General features: G+C 38.9%; 1 protein-coding gene across 1 annotated transcript; it reads left to right on the top strand.

The window, feature by feature from the left end:
• Positions 1-1,046: 1,046 nt before the first annotated feature.
• On the top strand, positions 1,047-25,097 carry ZBTB1 (zinc finger and BTB domain containing 1). Its single transcript, XM_027843729.1, has 2 exons — positions 1,047-1,248; positions 21,768-25,097. Exon 2 carries the CDS (start codon positions 21,788-21,790, stop codon positions 23,927-23,929), a length of 2,142 nt encoding a protein of 713 aa, XP_027699530.1. The 5' UTR covers positions 1,047-1,248; positions 21,768-21,787; the 3' UTR covers positions 23,930-25,097.
• Positions 25,098-26,137: the final 1,040 nt, after the last annotated feature.

Raw genomic sequence — 26,137 nt, 5'->3', positions numbered from 1 at the left:
CGTAGGAGATGGCCCACGTGACCGCGCGCGTGGTCGTAGTGGGGGAAATGAGACTCGAAAATGAGGGCATGCGTGCGTACGGTAAGCGCGCAGGTGGCTGGATGGAAGAGGCTTTACTTTGCGTTGCTCCAGCCGCCGCGGCTCGGGTCCTAAAATGTAGGGACCGGGTTTGTACGTTGGCTGGCGGAATACACGCTTGGGAGCGCACGCGCATACCCTCTCCCTTCGCTGACTTATTAAAAGCGTACAAAAAGCATGGGTTTCCCTGCGGAGAAACGTGAGGGTGGGAGAAGACCAGTGAAGCTGACTCCTGGTTGTGATAAGGCTGGGGGTGGAATCTCAGGCTAAGACCACTGATCCTTGGTGCCTGGACACCAGCGCAATGTTGGGCAGAGTGCAGCATGAAGGGCTGAGTGGCTCCGATTCAACAGGCTGCGGAACCAAAGAGGGTGGGGGCTGTCAGGGTAACTGGGGCGGAGGGTTGGCGTTTTTGCGACCCCAGAGCCTACCGCAGGGCACAGCCCACGGGCGTTTTAGTGTTTTCCGAATAGAAACATTGCCACGGCGCCTGTGCTTGCAAACCTGAGGAGCCAAGAAGAGTCCCTTCATAACGTGTGGGACCCGGAAAAAAAAAAAAAAAAGGCAGCATCCGGACCCCGGGGGGAGTTCGGAACTCCAGCCTAACCAACTACCTTACGTATACAGCCGTAGAATAAAAAAAAACTCAAAAAACAGAAACACTGCAAGGAAGGATCCCGAAATCATCCCTTCCCATCCCTTCTCGAAGTTTGTGAAGCCCTCCCAGCGCGGATAGCGCCAGCCCCGACGCAGAAACTTGTTGCAGAGCCACAAGCTGCCGCGAGTGCCCCTAGGAGCGAGCGAGCGAGCTACTGAGGAGGGAGTGGGTGGGCGGGAGGGGAGGAAGGGAGGGAGGGGAAAGCTGGCGGACGCCGCCGCCGCCGCCAGCGAACGGGTGGGCAGACCCTGAGTCGCCGCGTAAGCGGGGCCGGCTCAGTGCGGTGCAGCAGGCGCGGCTGTGCGGCAGCGGAAGTCCTTTGTTGCAGCGCAGTCCCTGGCAGAGCAGGAGCCGAGCTCGGGTAGCAGCCGGAGCCTAGGGCGCCTTCGCCGCTGCCGCTGCCGGGCTTCCTTTTTACCTTCGCCCTTTCGCCTTTCCCCGCTCCGCCACCCCCAGCTTTGCCTTAAAAGTCCCCGAGGCTCCCCCCTGAACCCCAGGTCCGGCGGTGGCCGGTGAGTAGGTTCTAGGCGCGGGAGGCGGGGGGTGGGGGGACGGGACGGGACGTTCGCACAACTTTGCGGCGCAGCTTTGGCCTGGCCGAGGGCGAGGGCCGGGGAGGGGCGCGAGGACACGCGGCTGGCGTCGGGAGCGGACCGGGCGCCTCCAGCCTTGCCTTTGGGCCTGCGGGGCCGTGAAGGCTGCTCTCTGCTAGCCGGGAGCCCGAGCCGGCGGCCTCCGCGCGGACGGATTCTGAGATGACTTCGCTTCTTTTCTGTTGTTTCTTTTTTTCTTTTCTCCGCTTGCTCTCTTGGCGGGAGGCGGGAGGGTTCGGTTTGATTGGCGTGCTCGGATCCCCGCCACGGGTTGGGGGGAGTCGGGGGGAGGGGGAAATGTCCCGGAGCTCAGGCTGACTTACTGGGCTGGTGGGGGAGGACGCTGCCAAGACCGGGGGCTTTCCTTGCTGCGCCGCCACCCACCCACGTTCTCCGTCCGGCAGCCCCACACGCCGTTGTATGTGCATCGGAAAGTGCGTGGGTTAGGAGTTTGGACCCTGTTAGCTGGCAAAAAAAAAAAAATGCCTTCCGCTTTCAACCACCTACAAAAATGGTTAGCGCGGGACCGCCCAAAATATGTCTTGAGTTCGATTTCTGCCCCTCCCGTCCTTACATCTGAAATGTCTTAATCAAAGAGGTAAAAAAAATTTCCTAACTGAGAATGGGAAGGGAACCCTCCTACCCCCAGTTATTGAAATAGTGCTTTGTTTTAGAACGCATGGTATAAGTATACTCATATAATTTATTTTAATGACATAGGACGGGTCTTAAACGTGGCAACTCGACTCAGCCTTATCCGTCTGTCAAAAGTGTAATGCTACACTGCAGGGAGGTTGCACCAGTGTGTGGACTGGGCCTGGGAGAGACTGTAACTTTGGGTGGGTTCCAAAGGGTTTTGTGGTGTCTCAGAATCGATTTCTTAAGCCAAAGTTGACATATTCTCGAGGAGATTTTAGTCAGGAATTCAGTTGCCACAGTGGAAGAACTTTGGCACACAACCGCAGCCTCCAGGATTAGCTGCAGACTTGCATGATTTTTGTGCAAGTAGGACAGTGTAATTTGGAGCCGAAGATGGAGGTAATTGGGAAGAAATGGGGAAAACCGAGGCAAAAAAGCCAAAACTTTGGTGCTGGAATGCCGTCAGCTATCAAGTTCTCAGAATCTTAAAGGTTTTGGGGGGGTTTTTTTTGTTTGTTTTTTGTTACTCTCCTGCCCCAGCATAGTGCTAGACTGGTCATAGGCTACAATACTTGAATTGACATAACTTGTCACTTTGCTTGTTTCTCTTTTCTTTGGTAACTAGTTAGGAGCCAGCTAGTCAACTCATTTTTAAATAAGGGGATGAAACTGAAAGAGGAGAGAGGTGGTTTGCCAGAAGTTAGACATAAAAAGTCAGCAACAGACCCCAATGCTATGTTTACATTCACGTTTATCCTATCCACCAGAGCCAGAATTCTTTACCCAGACAATGACATCATGGTGGACATATTTCTAGTTGAACTACCTTTGCTAGTACTTTTGCCACTCTCTTTTAACATAATAGTTTTGTGGGGAGTCCAGAGGCTGCCCACACGAAAGGGAAACCATGCCTCAGCTGAGGCCTTGTACTGTGTTAAAGCAGGAAATCAAATATTCCACCCACAGAGCTTGGGTACAGAGGTGACCTGCCTCCTCATCCCTGCTGTACTTAATTTCAATTTATGGGGCTTTCCCAAAAGTTGAGAAGCAGAGCACCATGGTGTATCAGTAGTGGTTCTCAGTAGATTTTGCTACTGCCAGGATCCCAACCCCAGCAAAATAGAAGTGTATATACCTTTATGTGCTATTTGTGCTATGATTTGCATTACATTTATGTGTAGGTCTCATCCTCTCTACTAGAATGGTAAGCCCCATTAGAGGTGATCTTGTTTATTCTTGTCTCCTTCAGGGCCTCCTAGCACAATGCCTGGCACACAGTGCTCCCTTCTTACTGTGCCACCTTGTGTCTCGATTTCACTTTCCTTAAGCTCTGCAAAATCTTGGTGTTCCTTGTGCTTCTTCCCCTGCCCCATAGGAGAGATGTGATCCTTATACCTTTCTTTTCCTCACCACTCTCTTCTATTTCTAATTGAAGGAATAGCAGATGCAGTTTGTAAGCCTTTCCTCACCTTCTTTTAGGAAGCCAGGTCTTTTTCCTACCACTTAATACTGATAACTAGAAGGAGAAAGATCCTGTTTGTTTATCAGATCTTCTGTTTGGTAATTGAAAAGGACGATTAATATTAGGCAAACAGACCCTCTGAACAACATAATTGAAAGTTTTAGCAAATGTAAAATGGTTGTTTTGTTTTCCAGTAGGGTATGTACTTCGTGGGGAAACCACAGTACAGGGTCTTATTTTCAACTTTGCACATTCAGGAAGTCACTTTTACCAATTCATCCCATGTGACAGGCTCTGGAAACTTAGTAAAGCTAAGCAAATTCACATAAGATTGATTTGTAAAATAACACCAGGTGGTTATTATTAGAGGATAGCCTGCTCTAAAAACCAAAACATTCAAGCACAATGGCCAGGATACCCTCTTCCTGATATCAAGGTACCTTGAAAACCTGATCAATAATTTAAAGGTTTCTTGAGATCAAGGAATTCTTAAGGTGGGGATTTGTAACTGACAGGTCTCAAGGGGGAGGAGGGAGACAATGGCACAACTGCAACTGTATATTGGTACCTAGGTACCTCACCTAGATGGGATTCCTAGATAGACCTAAATTTCTAGCTGGCAGCATTCTATTTATTATAGGTCAGGGTGATTTAGTGAGGAAGAACACTGGATTTGAAGTTAGAAGACCTGGATTCAAATATTAGCTCTTAAATTTACTGTTTGAATAGCCTTGAGCTAATCATCCTACTTCTCTGGCAGGTAGTATCCTCCTCTGTAAAATGATAGGATTGGACTGGGTGATCTTTATAGCTCTACATTCTGTGCTCTTATATAAATGAGGTTTTAGTGGAAGTACAGTTTCAAGTCAGGTATTAAGCATCTCCACTGTATCAAGGGAAGACAATGAAGATACTGCATAGGACTTAAAATGTTACCTAGAAAGAGAATTGTAAGCAAATTTATATTTGGAATCTGTATACAATGTATTTATTACTTTTCTTTACAGATTAACTGATCTCTGTATTTTTTTTTATTCCTAAGTTTTATCCATTCATTCAGTAAACATAGGTGAGGATAGTCCCTGCTGTCATACAACTGAGTTTCCTGGAGGGATGAAACAAATGTATAGGGGCAGCTAGGTGTCAAAGTGGATAGAGCACTGGCCCTATAGTCAGGAGGAAACTGAGTTCAAATCTGGCCTCAGACCAAACACTTGACACTTACTAGCTTTGTGACCCTGGGCAAGTCACTTAACCCCAATTGCCAAAATGTATATGTATGTAATGTGTGTGTGTGTATCACTACATTACACAATATCACATGATAAATGCATCATAAAATTGCAAAACAAAGTGATATTATGGCAGCAGGAGGAGGATTTCAGTCATTAGTGACCAGGGGAGTCATGGAATGATCCATAGCAGAGCTGACATTTGACTTAGACTTTAAAAGATAGGCAACAGTATAACAGGTTAAGAGAGTAGACATAGCAGACATGGAGAAATAATGTGAGCAAAGAAATACTATAAGAAGTAGTGTTGTATCAGGATATCAGGGTCAGCCAGGAAGAACAACCTAGATTCAAACCCTATGCTTCAGAAATTTACTACTAGCTAGGTTACTGAGCCTCCATGTGAGCCTCAAGTCTCCTCATCTGTAAGTAGGGATAATAGCAGCACCTTTCTCTCTGGGTTTTTGTATTAAATGAGACAATGTAAAATACTTGTAAAACTGAAAGCCCTATAGAAATGTGAGTTATTATGGTGGTGGGAAAGTACAGAACGTAATTCAGTTGGATTGGAGCATATTAATAACCATCAACATTAACATATTATTTAATCTTCACAACCATTCTGTGAGATAGGTGCTACTGATATGTGGAAAGGAATTTGAGAAAGGGTTGGAAAGATACAGAGGCACTAGATGGAGCAGGGCCTTGAATACCAGAGAGGAATTTGAACCTAATTCAGGAAACAGTGGAGAGACTGAAGATTTTTGAGGAGTACCATGCTAGATTATTCTAGTATTGGAATTAGAAGCAGATTAGGAGTGGAAAATCCACTTAGGAGCATTGGCAGGGTTGGTAATGAGAGCTTGTAACTAGCAGTGGGAATTGGGTGGAAAAAGGGAGAGATATTGTGATGGGAGAAATCCATGGAACTTGATAATTTGGCCTCTGGCCTGCACAGATGCAGAGTATTAAGGGAAGGTGTATTATGAGTTAGCAGTGGCAATGAACAGATGGGACAAAAAGATGGAGTGTCAATGAAGTCCACCAGAAAAAGAGGACAGAATACTAGCTCATATTTACATAGCACTTTATACTTTACAAAGATCTTTTTAGATCGCTCCAGCCCCGGCTCCTAGTGCTGTCTGTCCCAAAGTTACTATATATTTGTTTTATATAGCCTATATGTACATACACACACACACACACACACACACACACACACACACACACGTTGTCTCCCTAATAGAAAATTCCTTGAGGGCAGGGACTTTTTCGTTTTTGTCTTTGCATCCTCAGAACTTAGCATAACACCTGGAACACTGTAGCAATTTAATAAATGCTTGTTGATTGATAAGATATGAGCTGGGAAATCCAGGGAGAAAGCAATAGTAGCTATTGGTCCTAGATATTTCAAAGGAAGGATTCAAAGGTAATATTTGCCCACAATACTGAAGTGAAAATAAAGGTTGAAATAAATGATAGAAAAAATATATGCCTGGTTGCCTTTGCTGTTGTACATTCCCTGATGTGCTTTGGAATTGATACAAGGCTTTAATACTTTGCTGAATCTGTGATCTCATCAGTGTGGGCATTTCCTGGAACAGTGGGGAACACAACCCGTTTGTTATATTATGACTGGTCCACGCCCACGGGGGTGGGTGGTAGGGAACAACTTTTCTCTATATTGTTGAATATTATGTGAATACTCCTGGATCATGAGGGCTGTGTGCTGGTTATCATGTAATCTTAGAACATGGTGACCTTTTTGACTGTATCTTTGACAATCTTAAATTCCCTGCAGTAGTAGTATGTTACAGCTTTCTCATACCCATAGTGCTTTCCTCTCTTTCTCTTTGGGTGATGTGACTAATTCTGAAGAGATTGTGTTATTCTATGATTTGTAGCAATTAAGCATTACTGGAATATTCAGTCAGTCAATAAGTTGATAAAAGATGACCTTTCTTTTGGAGAGAAGTTCAGTGTCTTTAAAAGCACTGCCATTTGCCAGATTTAATTCAGCCTGCTCACCTCCTCTTGTGCATTTCTGATCCTGGTCTATCTGCAGCATCTGTTAGATGTACTAATGGACTAGTTCTATGGGCTGTCCATCCATCTTTTTTGTAGTCAACAACCATAGTAGGCTCTTGTTTGTGTGTGTGGCTGTAAAGATGTAGTCTGTTGTAGAATTTCATTTGTAGCAAGTTTACCTTTTCCTTTTCTCCTACCTTCATCAAGTATGTCCTTCCTTATTCTCGTAAAGATTTTGTAGGAAAAGAGAAAGTGACATGGATTGGTATGTTAAATATACTTAAAGGTTTAAAAATTGAGTTATGTGCTCCTTTGAGTTAATAGATTTGTGTTTTGTTCTGGGCTTTTCTCTGTTTCATTTCATTGTGTATTAATCAGGGTATATATATTGTGAAATGTCCTAGAACCAGAATAGAATTGAACATGAAAAAAAGCCACATGTGAGAAAACATTGTAACCACAAAATTGCAGGGGGGTGGGGGGGAAGGGAGAGGTAATAATTCAATAAAATTACAACTAAAATATTGGCTGACTAGGGAATACTAAAGGGGAGAGAAAAGCTGAGCTACTCTCAGAGCCAGAAGTGTCTCTCAGGACTACATCCATGGGAACAGAGTAATTATGGGCATTTAGAAGTCCGCTGGGTCTAGGGTACATAAAAAGAGATATTTCCTGGGGTTTTTTTGTTTGTTTGTTTGTTTTTGATAGATGGAAGGAAAGCTAGAATGCATTGCCTTTTAATGGAGGGATCATTGTCGCCTTTTTAATGAAGAAACTGAGATGTAAAGAAAGTAAAAAAAAAAGTAAAATAAATTGGTCTTGATCATACATAGTTACAGAAAATCAGAATGTAGGTCTCCCAACTCAGTAGTTCTCCTACCACAATCAATTAACATGCATTGATTAAACACCTACTTTATGTCACTTATACCTGCTAGGCTGTGAGGACTCAAATGCCACCCTCCAAAAAGATGACTGTTTTCAAGTTAATTACATCCTGTTGGGGTGGACAACACACTCACACAGCATGATTAAAAATTTGTTTTGTGTGTTGTCTCCTCCATTAGATTGTGAGATTCTGAAAAGCAGGGACTGTCTTTTGTGGCCTTTCTTTGTATCCCCAGGACTTAACTTGGTACCTGACACATAGTAAGTGCTTAATAAATGCTTACCTGACTGAGCAGATATGAGGTAGTTAAGGGGGATGGGCATTAGCTGCTGGGAGAATCAGGAAAGATTTCATATAGAAGATATTTTTTTGAAGGAAGGGAAGAAGTTCTTCAGTTTTTTCCAAAAGAATCTGCCTTTCTTGCTCATACCTCCTTTTTCACTTCACCTCCCTGGCAGAAAGCAAGACAACAAACTCCTTGTGAAAAAAAAATAGCAGTCTGCTGTCTATGTGTGTGTCTCATTCTGCACTTTGAGTCCGTCATCTGTCCGTCTAGAGGGTAGGTAGTCCTTTGGAATTGTGGTTGGCCATTGCATTTATTAGAGTTGCTTAACTTTTCAGAATTGTTTGTCTTTACCATATTGTTGTGGTATAAATTGTTTTCTTAGTTCTGCTCAGGAAGTGAGGAAATTCTTTGAAGTGGAAGTGAGAAGAGAATAGATTCGAAGTATGGGGAATGATCAGTGCAAATACATGGAGACAGGAAACGGAATATCTTGAGGGAGGAGCAGAGACCCACCAAGCCACACTTACTTCTGAGAGGCAGCATCATAAAATGGAATCAGTCCTGGGTTTGAAATTTCGAAGATAAAAATTCAAGTCAAGATTATTCACTAACTGTGATTTTGGAAAAACCCCTTACCTTCTCCTAATTTCAGTTTCCTCATCTGTTAAAAAAAAAAAGTCTCCTTGCATCCAAAAAATGCATCACAAAGTCCAAGTACTTGAAAATTCCTAGAGGATGCTAACAGAACTTCCAGAAGAACCTTTTTACTCTGAGATAGGTAGGCATGGTTACAAATTTGGCTTTTTTCCCCCTCATTCCATCAACAGACAAGGAGCAAATTAGTCTCCTAGAGACTGGCTTATTGATAGAATGATAAGTGATAGGAGCTTGAAAAGTATGGAAAAGCCAAAAATAATATAAAAAGTAAACAACCCTAGAAGGTGAGTGCTGTTATCCTCATTTTACACGTAAAGAAACCGAGGCATACAGAGGTGAGGTGATTTGTCCAGAGTCACAGAGCTAGTAAGTGTCTGAGCTTAGATTTGAATTTGGGTCTTTCTGACTCCCAAGTGCAGCACTCTATCCACTGTACTGCCTAGCACACTCTACTTCTATACTTGATATATCTGTGACCCTGTTGCTGTGAGATTTGTAGTAAAGATTCAGACCCATCCATGCCTGCCCCTGTTCTTCCATAAGTACTCCATGGAAGAGATTCAAGGGCCATAGAGTAGGCTGTGAGCCTTTCTGTCTCTTGACATTACATGGATAACAGTAGATCATCTGTCAGTTATACCAGCCTCTCAATTAGATGACCAGCTTTTTAATTTTTTTCCAGTCATCTCATTTTCTGATGACCTCCTCCTCAGTACAGTGTTGCCTGTAGCTACCACTGGGTACCTTTCCATTGCCTTCTGGGTGACCAGTAACTTTAAGTCTTCAGAACTTTGATATTTCATGACTTAACTTTATACAGCATTATCAGAAGAATATTACTATTAAAATAGATATTTGTTACAGGAAGAAGTTTGGGGTCATTAAAAGCATTATCCAGTTTCGTATGTTCAGTCTAGCCTACTCTTCTCTTCCTGTTTAACTCTGGGCCCAGCTCTTTGTCCAGTTGCAGTGCCGGTCCAAGATAGATTCAATTGTAGACTGGCCTGGAAACCTAAAAAGTATAACATTGTTTCTCGGACCCAGATGGCCTTCTTACAATGAATTTTTTTTAACACAACTGTTTTATGATTAAGGAATATCTCATACTAGTGTTGAACACAGTGCCGTACACAATTTCTCTAATCTAGTAGCCTGACTAGAGATGGATGGAAATCAGTGATCACATACTTAGGTATCTCGGTGAATCTGTAATTTAATGGGTGTGGGTATCCCTTCTGTCCTTATATGTCACAATTCAATTCATATCTTCTCATCTTCTTGTCCATATTCTTCTGTAAGTCCTCTGTAAAGAATCTGCCCAGTGCAGTAAAAGCTGTCTAGAGGCTGTCTATATGTTAACCCTCAAAGTAGCTAGACGTCTACCCCCACTTTTTCGGTCATATGTGCTCCCAATGAAGTCTTTTATACTTCTTTTTGTTTCTGAGTTATCCTAATAACCTACTGCACCCTTACACTCACTTTGGGCCATCTAGAATTAATACTTCTTTGGGGTTTGTGATGTTATTACTTGCAGGCATCACCAGGAAAATAGCATACTTTAAAAAATGGGTTTTGGGTGGTAGGGAGAAGCTTAAGATCATGGAAAGTACTATATAATTTTCTAAATAAGTTGCAAACCATTCTCTTATTCAATTCTGGGCCCATATCATTTCTATTGTACGTATATAGCCAGAACCACACAGTTTAAGCACTGAAATATTGCCTACTGTGCCTAGCACATAGTAAGTACTTAATAAATGCATGTTGACTACACCAGAGGCAGTGTAGCCAAGTGGACAGAGCAGATCACTTAGTGTGAGGAAAACTCCTGCCTCCTTTACATCCCGCCTCAGACAGTTAGTATGGGGACTCAAAATAGACCCATGTTAAAGTTAAAATCTCAAGCTCTACATAGGAAAGAGGACAGGCCGGGGGTGGGGTGGAGAGACTTTCTAGTTATTGCTTAACCTCCCTCAGCCTCAGTTTCCTCATCTGTAAAATGGGAATAGTCCTTTCACTGTTCTTATAAATGACTTACATACATGTTTTAAAAAATAAAAAGAGTAGACAGTATCCCTCCAGTTCCAGGGTCCTTAACTTCTTTTTGTACCATGCGATCCCTTTGGCAGTCTGGTGAAACCTGTGAAGCCATTCTCAGAATATTTTTAATTGCAAAAAATATAGAGCATTACAAAATAAACCAATTATATTGAAATATAGTTATGTTTAAAAAATGTGTAAACTTTATGGACCCAGGTTAAGAACCTCTGCCCTGTTTAAATTTATGATGTACCATATACACATTGGGGTCATTAAAAGGATGTAATATAAAACTAAGCATAGAAATACATGACAGAATAAATATGTATTAAAAACTCCAGTGAGACTGAGAAGGACTTCAGTTGAATAACTCAAAACACAGAATTGGAAGTGACTGGACTAATTCTCCTACTGCTGAACTTCAGCATCTGAAATTTGAAAGAAATCCTCAGAGGCCATCCAATCCAACACATACTGACCAAGAATTGCAGTTACATAACTGAGAGTGGATATCAGGCCTCTGCTCGACCTCCAAAAAGGTGAAACCCAAGGCAGTCTGTTCCAGTTTTGGACAGCCTGTGATTGTTGGAAAGTTCTTTACATCAAGAAGAAAATTGACTCTGCAACTTCTAATTATTAGTCCTATTTGAGTCCTGTGGGAGTTTACAGAACAAGTCTAATTAATTACTCTTCCACAAGACAGCCCTTCAAATACTTAATGACCCAGGAAGTTTCTTCTCCAGGCTAAACATTCCCAGTTCTTTTCTCTGATTCTTACATGGCTCCAATCTCTGGATACACATCAGTTTGTTTGCATCCTTCTTAAAATATGCCACTCAGAACTATACATATTTTTTCAGTTGTGTTCCACCCAGGGCAGAGTATACAGTGGAATTAACACTATTTATTCTTAATATTACCTAGTCCTTTTTCCGACTAGAGTGTTAACACCTTGTATAAATCTCTCTGCTATTTCCTATAATGCTAGTACTATCTATGCCGCAGTTGTGCCCCGTAAGAAAAAACTCTTCAGAAAACAAATAAATTATAAAGTTGCTATTTGTATTAGAAAATAACTTACTACAAAAACTTCCTTTATGTAGTAGGGGAAACTAATATTTGTTTTACATAAAATCATTCTTACACCTGGAGCTAGTCAACAGGGACTTTAAAGCCATATTATAATGCCTATTGAAGATTAATCAGAAATCACCACATACCATGCAAGTTAGCATAATTGACAATAGATGGGAAGTCAGTATTGGAAGGGCTGTGGAATTTGCTCATTGATGCACAATTAGTGGAGTTGTGAAGTGATCCAGTTGTGCGGGATGTCATTTTGGAATTATGCAAGAAAAGTGACCAAACTATCTATGGCCTTTGAGCCAGTGATCCCACTATTAGACATTCTTTGAAGTAGCAAAGAAGTGGAAACAAAGCAGATGCCCACTTACTGAGTAATGACTGGGGAAGAACTGTGGCATGTGAATGTAATGGAATATTATTGTGTGGTAAGAAATAACGAATAAGGAATCCAGAAAAGCATAGGACCACTGAATCAACAATATATGAACTTCTCGGGAAAGGAACAAGACTTGCAGATGAAGAAAATCTCTCTAAGGCAGCGTAGTACCTTTCTACACTTCATAGGGAAATATTTTGAGCAGTGAGAGGTTAAGTGATTTGGCCAGAGTTACACAGCCAGTATGTGTTAGAGGTAGGACCAGGTCTTTTTGGCCTTAGTAATAATAGTTAACATTTATATAGCATCTGGGGCAGCAGGGTATCAAAATGGATAGCGCACTGGGCTTGGAATCAAGAAGACTTAATCTTCATGAGTTCAAATCTAGCCTTACTTCCTAGCTGTGTGATCCTAGGCAAGTCACTTAATCCTGGCCTTGGTTCCTTGTCTGTAAAATGAGCTGGAGAAGGAAATGGCAAACCACTGCAGTATTTTTGCCAAGAAAACTTCCAATGGGTTCACAAAGAGTCTGACATGATGGAGCAACAAGAATATATATAGCACCTAGTATGTGCCGGGCGTTGTACCAAGTGCTTTACAAATATGTCATTTGAGCCTTACATCAACCCTGGGAGTCAAGTCTTATTACTGTCCCCATTTTGCAGTAAGGAAACTGAGGCAAACAGGGTAAGTATCTGAAGCTGAGTTTGAATATAAGTCTTCTCGACTCCAGGCCTAGCCCTCTGTTCACAGCACCACCTAGCTACTTCAAGGCTAGTTCTCTATCTACTCTGCCACACTTCTCATATACTGATGCAGAGGAAAATAGAACCAGGGGAAGTAGTTACACAAATTTTATAGATAGACACACTGATTGTAAACAAAATGTAAACAAAAAGATTATTAAAAGGAAGTCAAACTCTGAGGACCCAAAAAAAATCATTAAAGAAGCCAATAATAATGAAACATACCCTTCCTCCTAACAGAACAGAAGCATTACTAGGACAAAATATCTCATATACTGTCAGGTCTTTTTATTAAGCTGTTTTGTTTTGTCACAATAAAAGACTCAATCTAGAAAGGAAGAGTAGTGATCAAAAATTAAAATAAAACACTTCTGAAATGATGTCTGTGGAAATTATTCAAATATGGAAATATATTAATTTATTGAATTCCTCTTTATACCTACTCACTTTACCACCTCCAATTCCTTTTCCTTGATATTTCAACTCCCCCAGTCCCTAGAGTAATGCAGTCCTTCCCCTCTATTTTGGCATTTTATTCCCTTCCATTATTTATACTCCAAAAACCCGAAATATTAACCTCCCACCTATTCCCTATACTTAGCATACAAAAGACATTTCAAAATGCTTTCAGCTGAGAACATGGGGATTTGAAATAAATCCATTGAAAGTTAAAAGGCCAAGATCCATAGGAGAGAAGATGGGGAGAAGGATTTGATAGCCATCTTTAAATATTTGAGGAGCTAGTTGGAGGTAGGATCAGACTTTTTTTTTCCCCCTGCCTGACAGGACCATACTGGAGCAAGAGTTGCACTTCACATGGAAGAAAAAACTTCCTAACAATTAGAGCTGTCCAGGGTCAGAATGGCTCATCCAGGAAGGTTGTAGGTTTCTTCACACTGGCAATCTAAAGCAGAGGCTGAGTGACCACTCTTTGGCAGTGTTGTAGAAGGGAGTCCAGTTCAGCCATGGGTTAGACTAAATAACTTCAGAGGTCCCTTCCCAACTCTAATGTGGTAGGTAATTCTAGGCATATGTATTATTACATAAATCCTGGTCCTTCAATAACCACAGGATTTCCAAGGTGCAAGAGACTTCAAAGGCTGTATAGTTTAACTCTTACCTAAAAAAGCAACCCTTCTATAACATACCCCCAAAAAATCCAGCCTTTGTTCTGGTAAGGGGACATTGCAAGCAGGGATGTAGGGGTAGAGGAATACTACTATCACTAGAGGCATCTCATTCAACTTTTGGATAAGTCTGGTTAGGAAGTTTTTCCTCAAATTACGCTTAAATTGCCTCTGCAACCTCCACTCGCTGTTCCTAGTTCTGCTCTCTACAGCCAAACAGTCAGTCTGACCCCTCTTCTACATGGAGTTCTTAAATACTTGAATGCAGCTATCATGTACTCCTGACTTCTCTTCCCAGGCCTTTCTTCTAAACATTCTCATTTCAATAGATTTGACCCCTATACAGCATGAATTTGAGACTTTGCCTTCCCTTTGTACTCTCTGGCTTATCAATGTCCTTCCTAAATCATAGGAGGGAAACATAGTATTCCAGATGTGATCTGACTAGAGCAGAGTCAACCACTTTGAGGTAATTGGCTAGTGTGGGGTAGGAGGTGAATAACAAGTAGTTTTTTAAGTAATTATCTCTGGGCAGCTAGGTGGCGCAGCGGATCGAGCACCGGCCCTGGAGTCAGGAAGACCTGACTTCAAATCTGGTCTCAGACCAGACACTTGACACTTTTGAGGCTTACTAGCTGTGTGACCCTAGACAAGTCACTTAACCTCAATTGCCTTGCCAAAAAAAAAAAAAGAAAAGAAAAGAAAGAAAGGAAAAATAATTATCTCAACTCTGAAAAGTTAGACTGGACCTTGAAAAATGGTTAAAATTTGTGAGAAATTAAATAAAAATCAGTTACATTAGTTGCATCAAACTCTAGAACACTACAAAAGTCCCTCAGTTAAATCCACTACAGTGTCGGGGAGGTTTCAACCGTCTCAATGGAAACAAAATGGATGAAAAACATACTTAGCTTGTGCTATGTAGCTAGATGAATAGCCTGTTGAGTTCTAGATAGGCTAAGCAGATGAACCCAAAATTAGGTAAAGAAATAGTATTTTGGAAATTGCTTTATATTGTTAGATGCCACCAGGGTCTGTTTCTTCACACTACTAGTCTGATGTCTGATGTAATCCAAATTACACATAATGCAAAAAAGATCAGTGGAAAACTGGATTATAGACATAATTAGGGTATAGCATCTTGCTAACAATGACCATGCAAAAAGTGGCAGAAAAGACAAGATTCAAGACATGTACAACTGGCAAAGGTGTAGTAAAAACATGAAGTAACAAATGGACAGCCTGAATAGTAACCTTACCATGTTGAAAGAATGAGAGGAAGTCCTCTTAATGTCTTTCTTACCAGAACACTTAATGAGAAAACATGGACAAGCATAATACAGGATGAGAAAGTATGGAGTGATCATAAAATTTAGACCTAGAAAGACTTATCAATTGCCATTTTATAGACAAAAGAACTGGGGCATAGGGAGGTTAATTTACTTGCTCGGTAATACTAAGCAGCAGTGTCCCAGTCTCTGTCTCTCTTTTTCTTTTTCTCTCTCCCCCCCCCCACATATGACTAATATCCTAACTATAAATCCTGCCATATTTTCACTACCAACATTAATGAAATTATAGGTCTCGTCAAGTATGATGATTGATACAAGTGCTATGCAAAAAACATTGGAGGTCAGGAGTCCTAGGGCTGTGGCAAGTTACTTTACCTTTCTACCTCCATTTCCTCTTTTCTTTTTTTTTTTGAGTGACAATGTTGGACTCCATCTCTTAAATATCTTACAGGTTTAAAATTCTGTAAATACATGTGTGCAAACTTGGTTAAAAATCAATTTATTTTAATTTATGCTTCAATCTTGGAAAACTGTTGGAAAAAGTGTTCACATAGCCACCAGGGGGACTCGTTAGGATGTGTGGACAGCTGCCTTATATACAAGAGACAATGAGTTCTTTGAACAGAAGTCTGATGTTTATGTGCTCAGCTTTAGCTATAGACCAGTTTTACTAGTGAGGTAATTGGTACTGTGTAACCGTGAACTAAACTAAAGTAACTCCTCATATTTTATTCATACAAACAGAAATAGTTGGAGTATAAAGCACTTTTATTTTAACTTTTGAGAAAACTTTGTTACAATATAAAGTCTGTAGCCTTTTGGTAATTTATTGTGTGTGGTCTTTACTAAAAAAGAATTCAAGGTTAAAACTGACTTGTTTAACTTGAGTAAAATGTGTTTAAGTAACAAAACTGAATTTTTATAAAAATATAAAAGTTCTCGTCCACGGGCAGCTTGACAATGGATAGAGTATCGACCCTGGAGTCAGAAGGACCTGAGTTAAAATCTGGCCTCAAACACTTGACACTTACTAGCTGTATGACCCTGGGCAAGTCATTTAACCCCGGTAGCCTCACAGTAAATAGATGAGTTACCATCCAGAGGTAATAACACTAAATCTGACAGGAATTTATTCAATAATTGCTCTTACTAATTAAATAGTATAATTGACATAAAAGCTACTGTAGTGACAGTAGTGAAACTTTCTGAATAACCTTTGTCAAAGCAGAGCCACAAGTTCTTGTGTACAATTTGCACTGGATTATCTTTAAATATCAATAACTTAGGCATAGTTTTTGTTCATGTGACTATCCTGAACAACAAAAACTATATAGGGAAGGATGGAAATACCACATTTACTGTAAATGATCTGTGATTTCATCATAGGGTCATAGATTTTGAGCTGGAAGAATATTAGAGGTCATTTAGTCCAACTCTCTCCTTTTGAAAATGAGGAAACTGAAGCGGGGGGGGGGCGGTGAAGAGGGACTTGCCCAATGTCACACAAAGTACTACATTGCAGAACTGGGATTTGAATCCAGGTCCTTGGAGTTCAAATCCAGCACTCTTTACGTTGGATCATACGCCTTCCATTAAAGATACTTCCTCTATCACTGCACACTGTATCCTTACTCATCTTAGGTTTAATAAATTTCTATAATCTAGTCTTAGGCCTCACTAAACTGGTCCTCTGATGATAACTGTTACCAGGCCCATACATTTTAGCTCAGGAGGGCCTATTAGTATTTTTCTTTTGCACACCGAGTGTTTGAGAACCCACGGTCACCTCCATGTAAGAGTAAAATATCAGATTAGGATTTTAGTGAAGTGAAAATACCAGAGACACACAGAACTTTGCATAGCTATCAAAAATTTGTGTCATTTCACATGTATATGCATGCCACTTTAGAAATTATAGATTTTAGTTTCTCCATTCTCCCAAAATGACATAGTTCCACAATGCCTGAAGTTAGGAGTACAGTGAGAAAAGAGATTTAAGTATTACTATAACAACTCAAATTTATATGTATTATGACTTACAGGATATGTTCACCACAACCCTCAGTATCTAGCTAAGGAAACTAAGGCTGAGAGAGGAATTGAATAGGAATTTAGGAAATATTGGGATCAAGTTTGTATCAGTTGTAATTGTGATGTTAATAGAAATGTAGACATAATTCAAATGAAAATCAGGACTCAGGGCACAAGATTTTACTTATTAGTTTTCCAGGTTCCCAAAACTAATTTTTTCCAGTATTTAGGCAAAACATTCACAAGGGAGAGAATTCATTCCAGAAATTAAAAAGACAAAAATGTTTAGTGCTATCAGAATAAGCCTTATAATTTGAATAATTATTGTTCAGTCATGTCTGACTCCTTGTGACACCGTGGATGTTTTCTTGGCAAAGATACTAGAGTGGATTACCATTTCCTTCTTCAGTGGATCACCTTTTTGTCAATGATCTGTAAGGCAAATAGAGATTAAGGGATTTGTTCAGGGTCACGTGGCTAGGAAGTGTCTGAGACTGGATTTGAACTCGGGTCTTCCTGGCTGCAAGCCCAGTGGGCCACCTAGCTGCCCCAAGTATTTGAATAATCCTTAGTAATATTTGGAGATCTTAGGTAAGCATGACATCCTGATAGATGTTTAACATCACAGAAGAAGCCCAAAAGGGAAATGTTCCAGTGATCAGTCCCTTCTGTTCTCCAACTGAAGAGGAAATATCTGTCAACAAGAGGTTCCACTCCTCATAACCTAACAAACATGGGTCGTATAGTAGAAGTGGTAGGAGATTTGGGATCAGAGGACATCAGTTTAAATCCTAGCTACACCATGTACTGCCAGGACATCGTGAAGAAGTCACTGTGACTCGTCTGGCCTGCAGTGCATTACCTGTACAATGAGAGGGCTCGGACTGGAGGTTTCCAAGGCCCCTTCTAGCTGTAAATTCTTAGAGTTAAAGAGCCCCTACATGAAGTATACATTTCTGTTATGATATCTGAGAGAGAAACAGATACAAGATAATGGCAGTAAGACCTGTCATGGGAGCCCCTATTCTACAATAAAGAAGAACATGTATTCAGTTATAGACTTAAAGAGTTTCGGGTTTGAGACAAGTGGAAAAGGTGTGCTTGTTAGGAAAGACCTGGTTTCCAATTTTGCTCCTGACATTTAGCCAAATGCCACTCCACAGGGCTGTTGCTGGAATCAAAAGGGGTAAAGTACAATGCATCATTTGGCAAATCTTAAAGCCATGTGCTAGCCAAGCTATTAGTATTATTTTATGTGATCCAATTATGTAAACAAATCAGTGTGGACCTAGACAACAACTTGTGAATCAGTCTGAGGGAAAAACATGGTTGACCTGCCTGAAAAAGTTATTGTAAGGCTAGGAAAATGCTGAGTAACAGAGGTTGAGGGTCTTATTTATTGAAATCATTGTGATTTTTTTATATCCCATCAGTATAATTTCTGATGACTCTAGAGATTTTTTTAAAATTATAATTCATTACATATAGCACTATATAAAGTGAATAACGCCCAGAATTAAAACATCAGACCATGAAGGGACTTTGAAATCATCTAATCCTGCCCTTTATGTACACTGCTGTCCATACTGGTCTTTCTTTCCTGGACCTTACACAACATTCTGTCTCTCATCTCTGTGCCTTTTCATGATCTCTTCTCCATGCCTGCAGTAGACTCCCTCTTTAAGTGTGTGTGTGTGTGTGTATGTGTAAAATTTATTAAGTTGTGTTAAAATACAAACCAATCTTAAACACAATATAATAATGTAGCATACATATTTGTAATATAACTATAATCATATTAATGTGTTGGGTGGGCTTGTTTGGGGGGTATGAAGTTTCTCAAAATGTGGAATATTTTCTCTCTTCATTTGTACCTCTTGGAATTTTTAGTTTCCTTCAAAGCTTAACTCAAGTGGCACTTCTTACATGAGTCTTTTCCTGATTTCCACCAGCTACATTAGGCCCCCCTCCACCTTGTATTTATTATGTAACTATTAATATATGTACATATTGTCTCCTTGAGGACAGGGACTGTTTAGTTTTAGTCATATCTATCCCCAATGCCTACCCTAGTGTCTGGCACATAGCAGGTGTTTACCAAATATTTGTTTGCTGATTGATTAATTTTATAGATTAGGAAATAGAATTCCTTATGATTAAATAGCATGGTCACTTAATCTTAGCCTTTTGAAAGGAATGTATTCTTTCAACATTTTAAGCCCTAAAATACTTTTTTTTCTCATTTGTATTCTCCTCTTTCCTTATGATGTTTGGCTGAGGTCCCCTGCCATGTTGTTAAGTTGTTCTAGTAAGGCTCCTGTTGCTTTTTGTATCTTCCTACAACTTCTAATAAAATGCTAGGAGGTATATAACATGCTTTTTTAATTAATTGACTAATCTAGAAATAAGATCATATTTCTCCTTGAAATGACATACTTTTTTAGTGAGTTATCAGACACAAAGTTGCTTATTTCCCATGAAAGTACATGAGAATTTACTTAAACACATTAAAACGAAGTTAGGTCTAATTATTTCCACATGAGCTTTTGGCTAACATTAAAAAAATCATGTGCTTTATGCATAACACACTAGCCTACCACAAGTCCTCTTTATTTTTGTCTGTTGACTATCATACTTAAATTCATTACTAACTTATTCCCCCTTAACAAAAAATAAACTTTTATTCATTTAGGAAGAGACCTTAAAGCTTTAAATGTGTGGTTGATTTTTTGTTTCTGTTCTTTTGAGATTGTCTCCCTCTCTCCACTCAGAAGTGCAAGTGGCCACTCATGGGTTGATCAGCAATGGAGCTTTGACCAGCTCTGTTTCCAGCCTGAGTCAGTTTACCCCTCCTTAAGCAGTCTGTTAGTTGGTCCCCTGCTCCCAGGGGCTCACCATATTGGTGCCAGACTTAGTGTTGACACCTGATCAGCTCACAACTCACAAACTCAAATGATCCACTAGCTTCAGAGTCCTTAGCAGCAGGGATTAGGCGTGTGCCACCATCACACGCTAAATGTCTTTTCAAGCCTGGGATATTTTGTACCTGAAAGTTACTAAACTCTGATAGCTGACCTTGATTCATTATAAATTGGCTTGAGTCTGATCTTTACTAACTCAGAATATTTCAGTGCTTCAGTGCATCTGTGATCCCACTGATGTAGAGAGATGTGTGATTTTGTTCATATTTCACCATAGATCCTCCACAGACAGTTTACCCTTCACCATGCTAGAAGTCTTCCTCTAGGTCTTTTGACATTTTGCAGGTACCAGTGGAGCACTCAGGATGTCCATTGTCTCTAAATGGCAAAGTAGCTATCAATTCTTCCTACAGTCAGAAATGACATTTATGTAAGTTTTAGCAAGTTGGCCAAGGTCTGAAATAACGGGTTGAAATACTGAACTAAAGATACTTGAGATACAGGCTTCATTGGTAGTAATTTGAAAGCTACAGGCCTTTGTACATCATCAGTAGCATAGTAAGGAACCCTGTTACCTCTTTCTTCTGTGTTCCTTTCTGCCTTTGTGAGGAAAATGAAGAAAGGGAAGATGAGTGAATGTATAGGTAGATTGATAGATATCCATTTATATATGATACATATTTTTATATACTATACACACACACACACAAATGTGTTTAATATGTTATCAGATTGACTTGTAAAGAAAAGGTGGAAAATCAAGAAATAAAAGTTTTGATGGGGAAGTAAACTTGAAAAAAATTATAGCTGTACCTAGTTTGAGCTGTTCTGATGATGTTTTTGGAATAAAGGTTGTTTCCAAGTTGAGTACAATAGGTTCAGAAGTTTTAGATAATGCCAATTAAAATTTGACTTCAAACTAAAATTGGATCTTAATTTTATAGTGTTGTGTAAAAATAAAGATCTCTAGAGCTTTGGGGATTTTCTTCTTCATTTAAAATCTAGTCTGCGCTAGAACTTGCAGCCATCTTCTTCTTGAAACCCTGCTTCCTTAAATATCATTGAGCATTATGTGTGGTATTCATTCCTTTAGAGAACCAAACTTGGTTCATTTCTTCATGGGGAGTGGGGGAACCAAACCACAACAATCAAAATCTTTATATCTGCTTGGGATGATTTCTTGGTCATCTTTATAATACTATACTAGCTAACCATTTACTTTGGATCTCTTTTGGTTTATTTGAATTACTGTTATTTTCACTTTATGGTCTTTTGAAACTTCTGAAGCAAATGTCTTTTCTGGTCTTTTTTTATTCTTCTAAAATTTATGTTTTTTTTTCCCCCCATGTATTTCTAATAAAGCCTAAATGGCATTGGCTTTTGATACATATGTACACATTTCTTAATTATATATACAAAACCAACATTAATATCTGAAACAAATAATAGGGTTTCCTTCATTCTTATATAAATGGCTTCTAACGTATATTTTTATATTTAAGATGAGAAGTTCCTAATTTGATTGTGATAGGAAGTCAAATGAGTCTAATTTTAATTGAATTTATCCTTTTACCATTTTTTCTGCTACCTGTTCTGATCTTAATATCTTTTTTTTTTTATACGTAGGTCCATAATTAAAGTAGAAGATGGCAAGACCCAGCCACAGCAGCTATGTCCTTCAGCAGCTAAACAACCAAAGGGAATGGGGTTTTCTCTGTGACTGTTGTATTGCAATTGATGACATTTATTTTCAAGCTCACAAAGCAGTTCTAGCTGCTTGCAGCTCTTATTTTAGGATGTTTTTCATGAACCATCAGCACACCACTGCACAACTGAATCTTAGCAACATGAAAATTAGTGCTGAATGCTTTGATCTAATTTTGCAGTTTATGTATTTAGGAAAAATTATGACAGCCCCTGCCAACTTTGAACAGTTTAAAGTGGCAATGAACTACTTACAGTTATACAATGTTCCTGACTGTTTAGAAGACATACAGGATGCAGACTGTTCTAGTTCAAAATGTTCATCTTCTGCTTCCAGCAATCACAATAACAAAATGATATTTGGGGTACGAATGTATGATGACACCATAGCTAAAAATGGCAGTGAAGCAAACAGGTGGTGTGTAGAGCCGAGTTCAACAGTAAATACATCACAAAACAAAGAGCCTGATGAAGAGTCTTTACAGTTAGGCACCTTTCCAGAACAATTGTTTGATGTATGTAAAAAAAGCTCTGTGTCCAAATTATCTAACCCAAAGGATCGTGTGTCACGGCGCTTTGGAAGGAGCTTTACCTGTGACAGTTGCGGGTTTGGTTTTAGCTGTGAAAAGTTATTAGATGAGCATGTGTTAACCTGCACTAATAGACATTCATATCAAAACGCAAGGGCATATCATAGGATAATAGATGTTAGAGATGGAAAAGACAGTAATACCAAAACTGACTCCTGTGAAAAGGATTCTTCTAAAACATTTTCTGTACAAATAGACAAATACAGAAGCGACACAAGCCAGGCCACCAGTGATTCATCATCAGCCACTGGAAACAGAAAAGGCAGTACAGCAGAGTCTGAAGTAGCCGGTGAAGAGAAGAGCAGAGCTGCTGAGAGGAAAAGGATTATCATCAAGATGGAGCCAGAAGATCATCCTAAAGATGAATTTAAAGACTTCAATGTTATTAAAGTTTCTGATAAAGATTGTAATGAATCCACTGACAATGATGAATTAGAAGATGAACCTGAAGAGCCATTTTATAGATATTATATTGAAGAAGAGGTCAATATGAAGAAAAATGCTAGGAAACTTTTAAAACCTCGGATGTCTGTAAACACAGATGAAAGAAGCAGTTTGGAAAATACAAGGCACCCTAACAAGGACAGTCCTGTACAAGGGGATACTGAAGGTGCATCATGTGAACTGTGTGGACAGACAATAACTGAAGAAGACCTGTCATCTCATTATTTATCAAAACACATAGAAAATATCTGTGCTTGTGGTAAATGTGGTCAAATACTAGTCAAAGGTAGGCAACTTCAAGAACATGCACAAAGATGTGGAGAACCCCAAGATTTGACTGTGAATGGTTTAGGAAACAGTGAAGAAAAAATGGACATGGAAGAGAACACTGATGAGCAATCTGAAATAAGAGATATGTTTGTTGAGATGTTAGATGATTTCAGGGACAATCATTTCCAAATAAATAGTCTCCCCCAAAAGCAATTATATAAACATTCTGCGTGTCCTTTTCGATGTCCTAATTGTGGTCAGCGTTTTGAAAATGAAAATCTTGTGGTTGAGCATATGTCCAGCTGCCTAGACCAAGATATGTTTAAGAATGCCATGATAGAAGAGAATGAAAGAGATCATAGAAGAAAACATTTCTGCAATCTTTGTGGAAAGGGATTTTATCAGCGTTGTCACTTAAGGGAACACTATACAGTCCATACCAAGGAAAAACAATTCGTTTGTCAAACATGTGGAAAGCAGTTTTTAAGAGAACGTCAGTTGCGACTACATAATGATATGCACAAAGGCATGGCCAGGTATGTCTGTTCCATTTGCGATCAAGGAAACTTCCGAAAACATGACCATGTACGGCATATGATTTCTCATTTGTCTTCTGGGGAGACTATATGCCAGGTCTGCTTTCAGATATTTCCAAATAATGAACAGTTGGAGCAGCACATGGATGTTCATCTATATACATGTGGAATATGTGGAGCAAAGTTTAATTTGCGAAAAGATATGAGATCTCATTATAATGCCAAGCATTTGAAAAGAACATAAGTGATTCCTACTGTGAGAGTATTAACTTGACAGCAAACAAAACACCAAAGCAAGGAATATGATATATTAGAATTTGATTTTATAAAATGAATTGTTGGAAAAAGCATATTTTATGACCTTTTTACCTTTTAATATCTTTGTTTAGGATTATTAAGTATATACATGTTTCTTGTTTTTACTGTTATTTTTACTAATAGAATTTTTATGTTTTTAGTTTTGCCTTAGCTATGATTAAAATTACTTTTAAATGTAGACTAAAAGCACAATGTTATCCCTTCAATGACTTATTAAACTCATAGTTCTGTATCAATAAGATGATGATTTCACTATTTTCCATGTGTTTTTCCTTAAAAGTTAACCTTGTGAAGTTTTAAACACATCAGTAGACATCCGTGACTTTTTTTTTTAATTTAAAAACGGAAATCAATTCTGAGAGACTAGTCACTTTACTTGTAACTGTTCTGTCAATACAGCAGTGACTTAACCATTGTTATTATTCTTATCATTAATGAAGTCCAGATTCTGAAGTTGATAAGGATATTAGGTAGATTGGTTGAGCTTAAATCTAACCTTATAATTTACATAGGCTAGAAACATACACTGAAAAAGACCAAAAGAGGTGAAAAAATAAAAAAAGGTGAAAAATACCTGCATGAATTGAATTTTAAAAGTATATTAAGTAAAGAAACAAATACCTTTACTCCACTTAAGAAATTAATGGAGATAAACCAACCAGTTCTATGCTACAAATTAAAATATTATATTGATGTTATATCTTTTAATATTAAAATTTATTAAATCAAAATATCCTAAATTCCATACTACTTTAACTTGATTATTTATTGCTTATAAGTGGATTTTAATAACATTATCACCTAATTAGCCAAAGGAAGATGATTTTTTGTCTTTAAAATTACATAGTTTTGAAACTGATTTTTAAAAAATTTTAGCTAAACCACTGTATAGTAATAAAACTAATAAAAATAAATCAGTTCTAAATATGGTTATTCTATAAAAGCACAAGGCTTGAAGAGCAAATATTATTGTGTTTATGTGTTATCTAAACTTTGCAGAAAACATGGGGCAAATACTAGTTTTTAATCATGCTCTTTCCCTGTCACGGGCTTGTACAATTTTTGACAATGCCAAATATATGCATATGTATACACATCTGTGTGTGTGTGTGTGTGTGTATATATCTACATCTATAAAATGATGTGATTCAGAGTATAACCTAAAGTGTATTATAGTCAAATCAGTATTATTGTTAGATGCTAAAGCAGGGTCTATTTAATTACATGTGAGCTAAGATATTGACATAAAATTTATCTATTAAAGATGTTATAAGCTGTCATGTGATTTTTAAAAATAAATTTATTGCCTGGACCCATTTAAATGCATGATACAAATGTATGATGAAAAGGAATGTTTTTAAAACAGCATTTTATATTCTTTCAATATTATTTTGTATACAATATTAATTTTTTTTAATTGTTTCACATTGAAATTTTAAGGTACACAAGTTGTGTTTCTGTGTATATTTTGCTGATAAATAGACAAAGTGGCCCATAGAACTGAGATGCTAACACAGGCTTGATTGAAAGGGAAGTATTGTAGCACACACACAGTGAGCTAAGATATTTGCAATGCTGTGGAGAGGTGCCAAATAACACAGGAGACAAAGCAGAATTAGAGCAACATAATTTTTTAATGACATAATAAGCAAGATAGCAAAATGAAAAAATCCAGAAGAAAGCAAATAAAGGAAATCCGGAAAGCAGGACAAGTCTTGTGGATATGATAGAAAGTGACTCAGCATCAGATACTTTTTCAGATTAGAATATTAACTTCTCATGGCATACTGAGGCACAACCATCTAATGTTTACAAAATAATTAACAGGTTTTGAATATACAAATTAAAAATAAAATTGGGAATATCAAATCACAGTAGAGAAACTGATGGACAATTAAAGTGTTATGACAAATGCAGGTCCCTGGAAATAGTTTTTAAAGTTAGGTAGCAGCAGACAAAACCAAAATTTCAGAATTCTGATTATTGTGTACTATTGAATGGGACTTTTCCTTGAGATAATTTTATCTTACAGTGCCTTATATATAAGGTAGGTGCTTAATGAATACTTGTTAGCTGAACAAATAAGGAAGCAGCACAGTGCAATACAGATTGCACTCCAAATACGAATGTTGGA

This window comes from Vombatus ursinus, unplaced genomic scaffold, assembly GCF_900497805.2.
Source record: "Vombatus ursinus unplaced genomic scaffold, bare-nosed wombat genome assembly UNPS02014926.1, whole genome shotgun sequence".
Lineage (NCBI taxonomy): Eukaryota > Metazoa > Chordata > Mammalia > Diprotodontia > Vombatidae > Vombatus > Vombatus ursinus.
This window is presented reverse-complemented; position numbering and strand designations above follow the sequence as displayed.

Bases quoted from the DNA above. Each gene is read 5' to 3' on its own strand.
- ZBTB1 (XM_027843729.1), top strand. From the start codon at position 21,788: ATGGCAAGACCCAGCCACAGCAGCTATGTCCTTCAGCAGCTAAACAAC.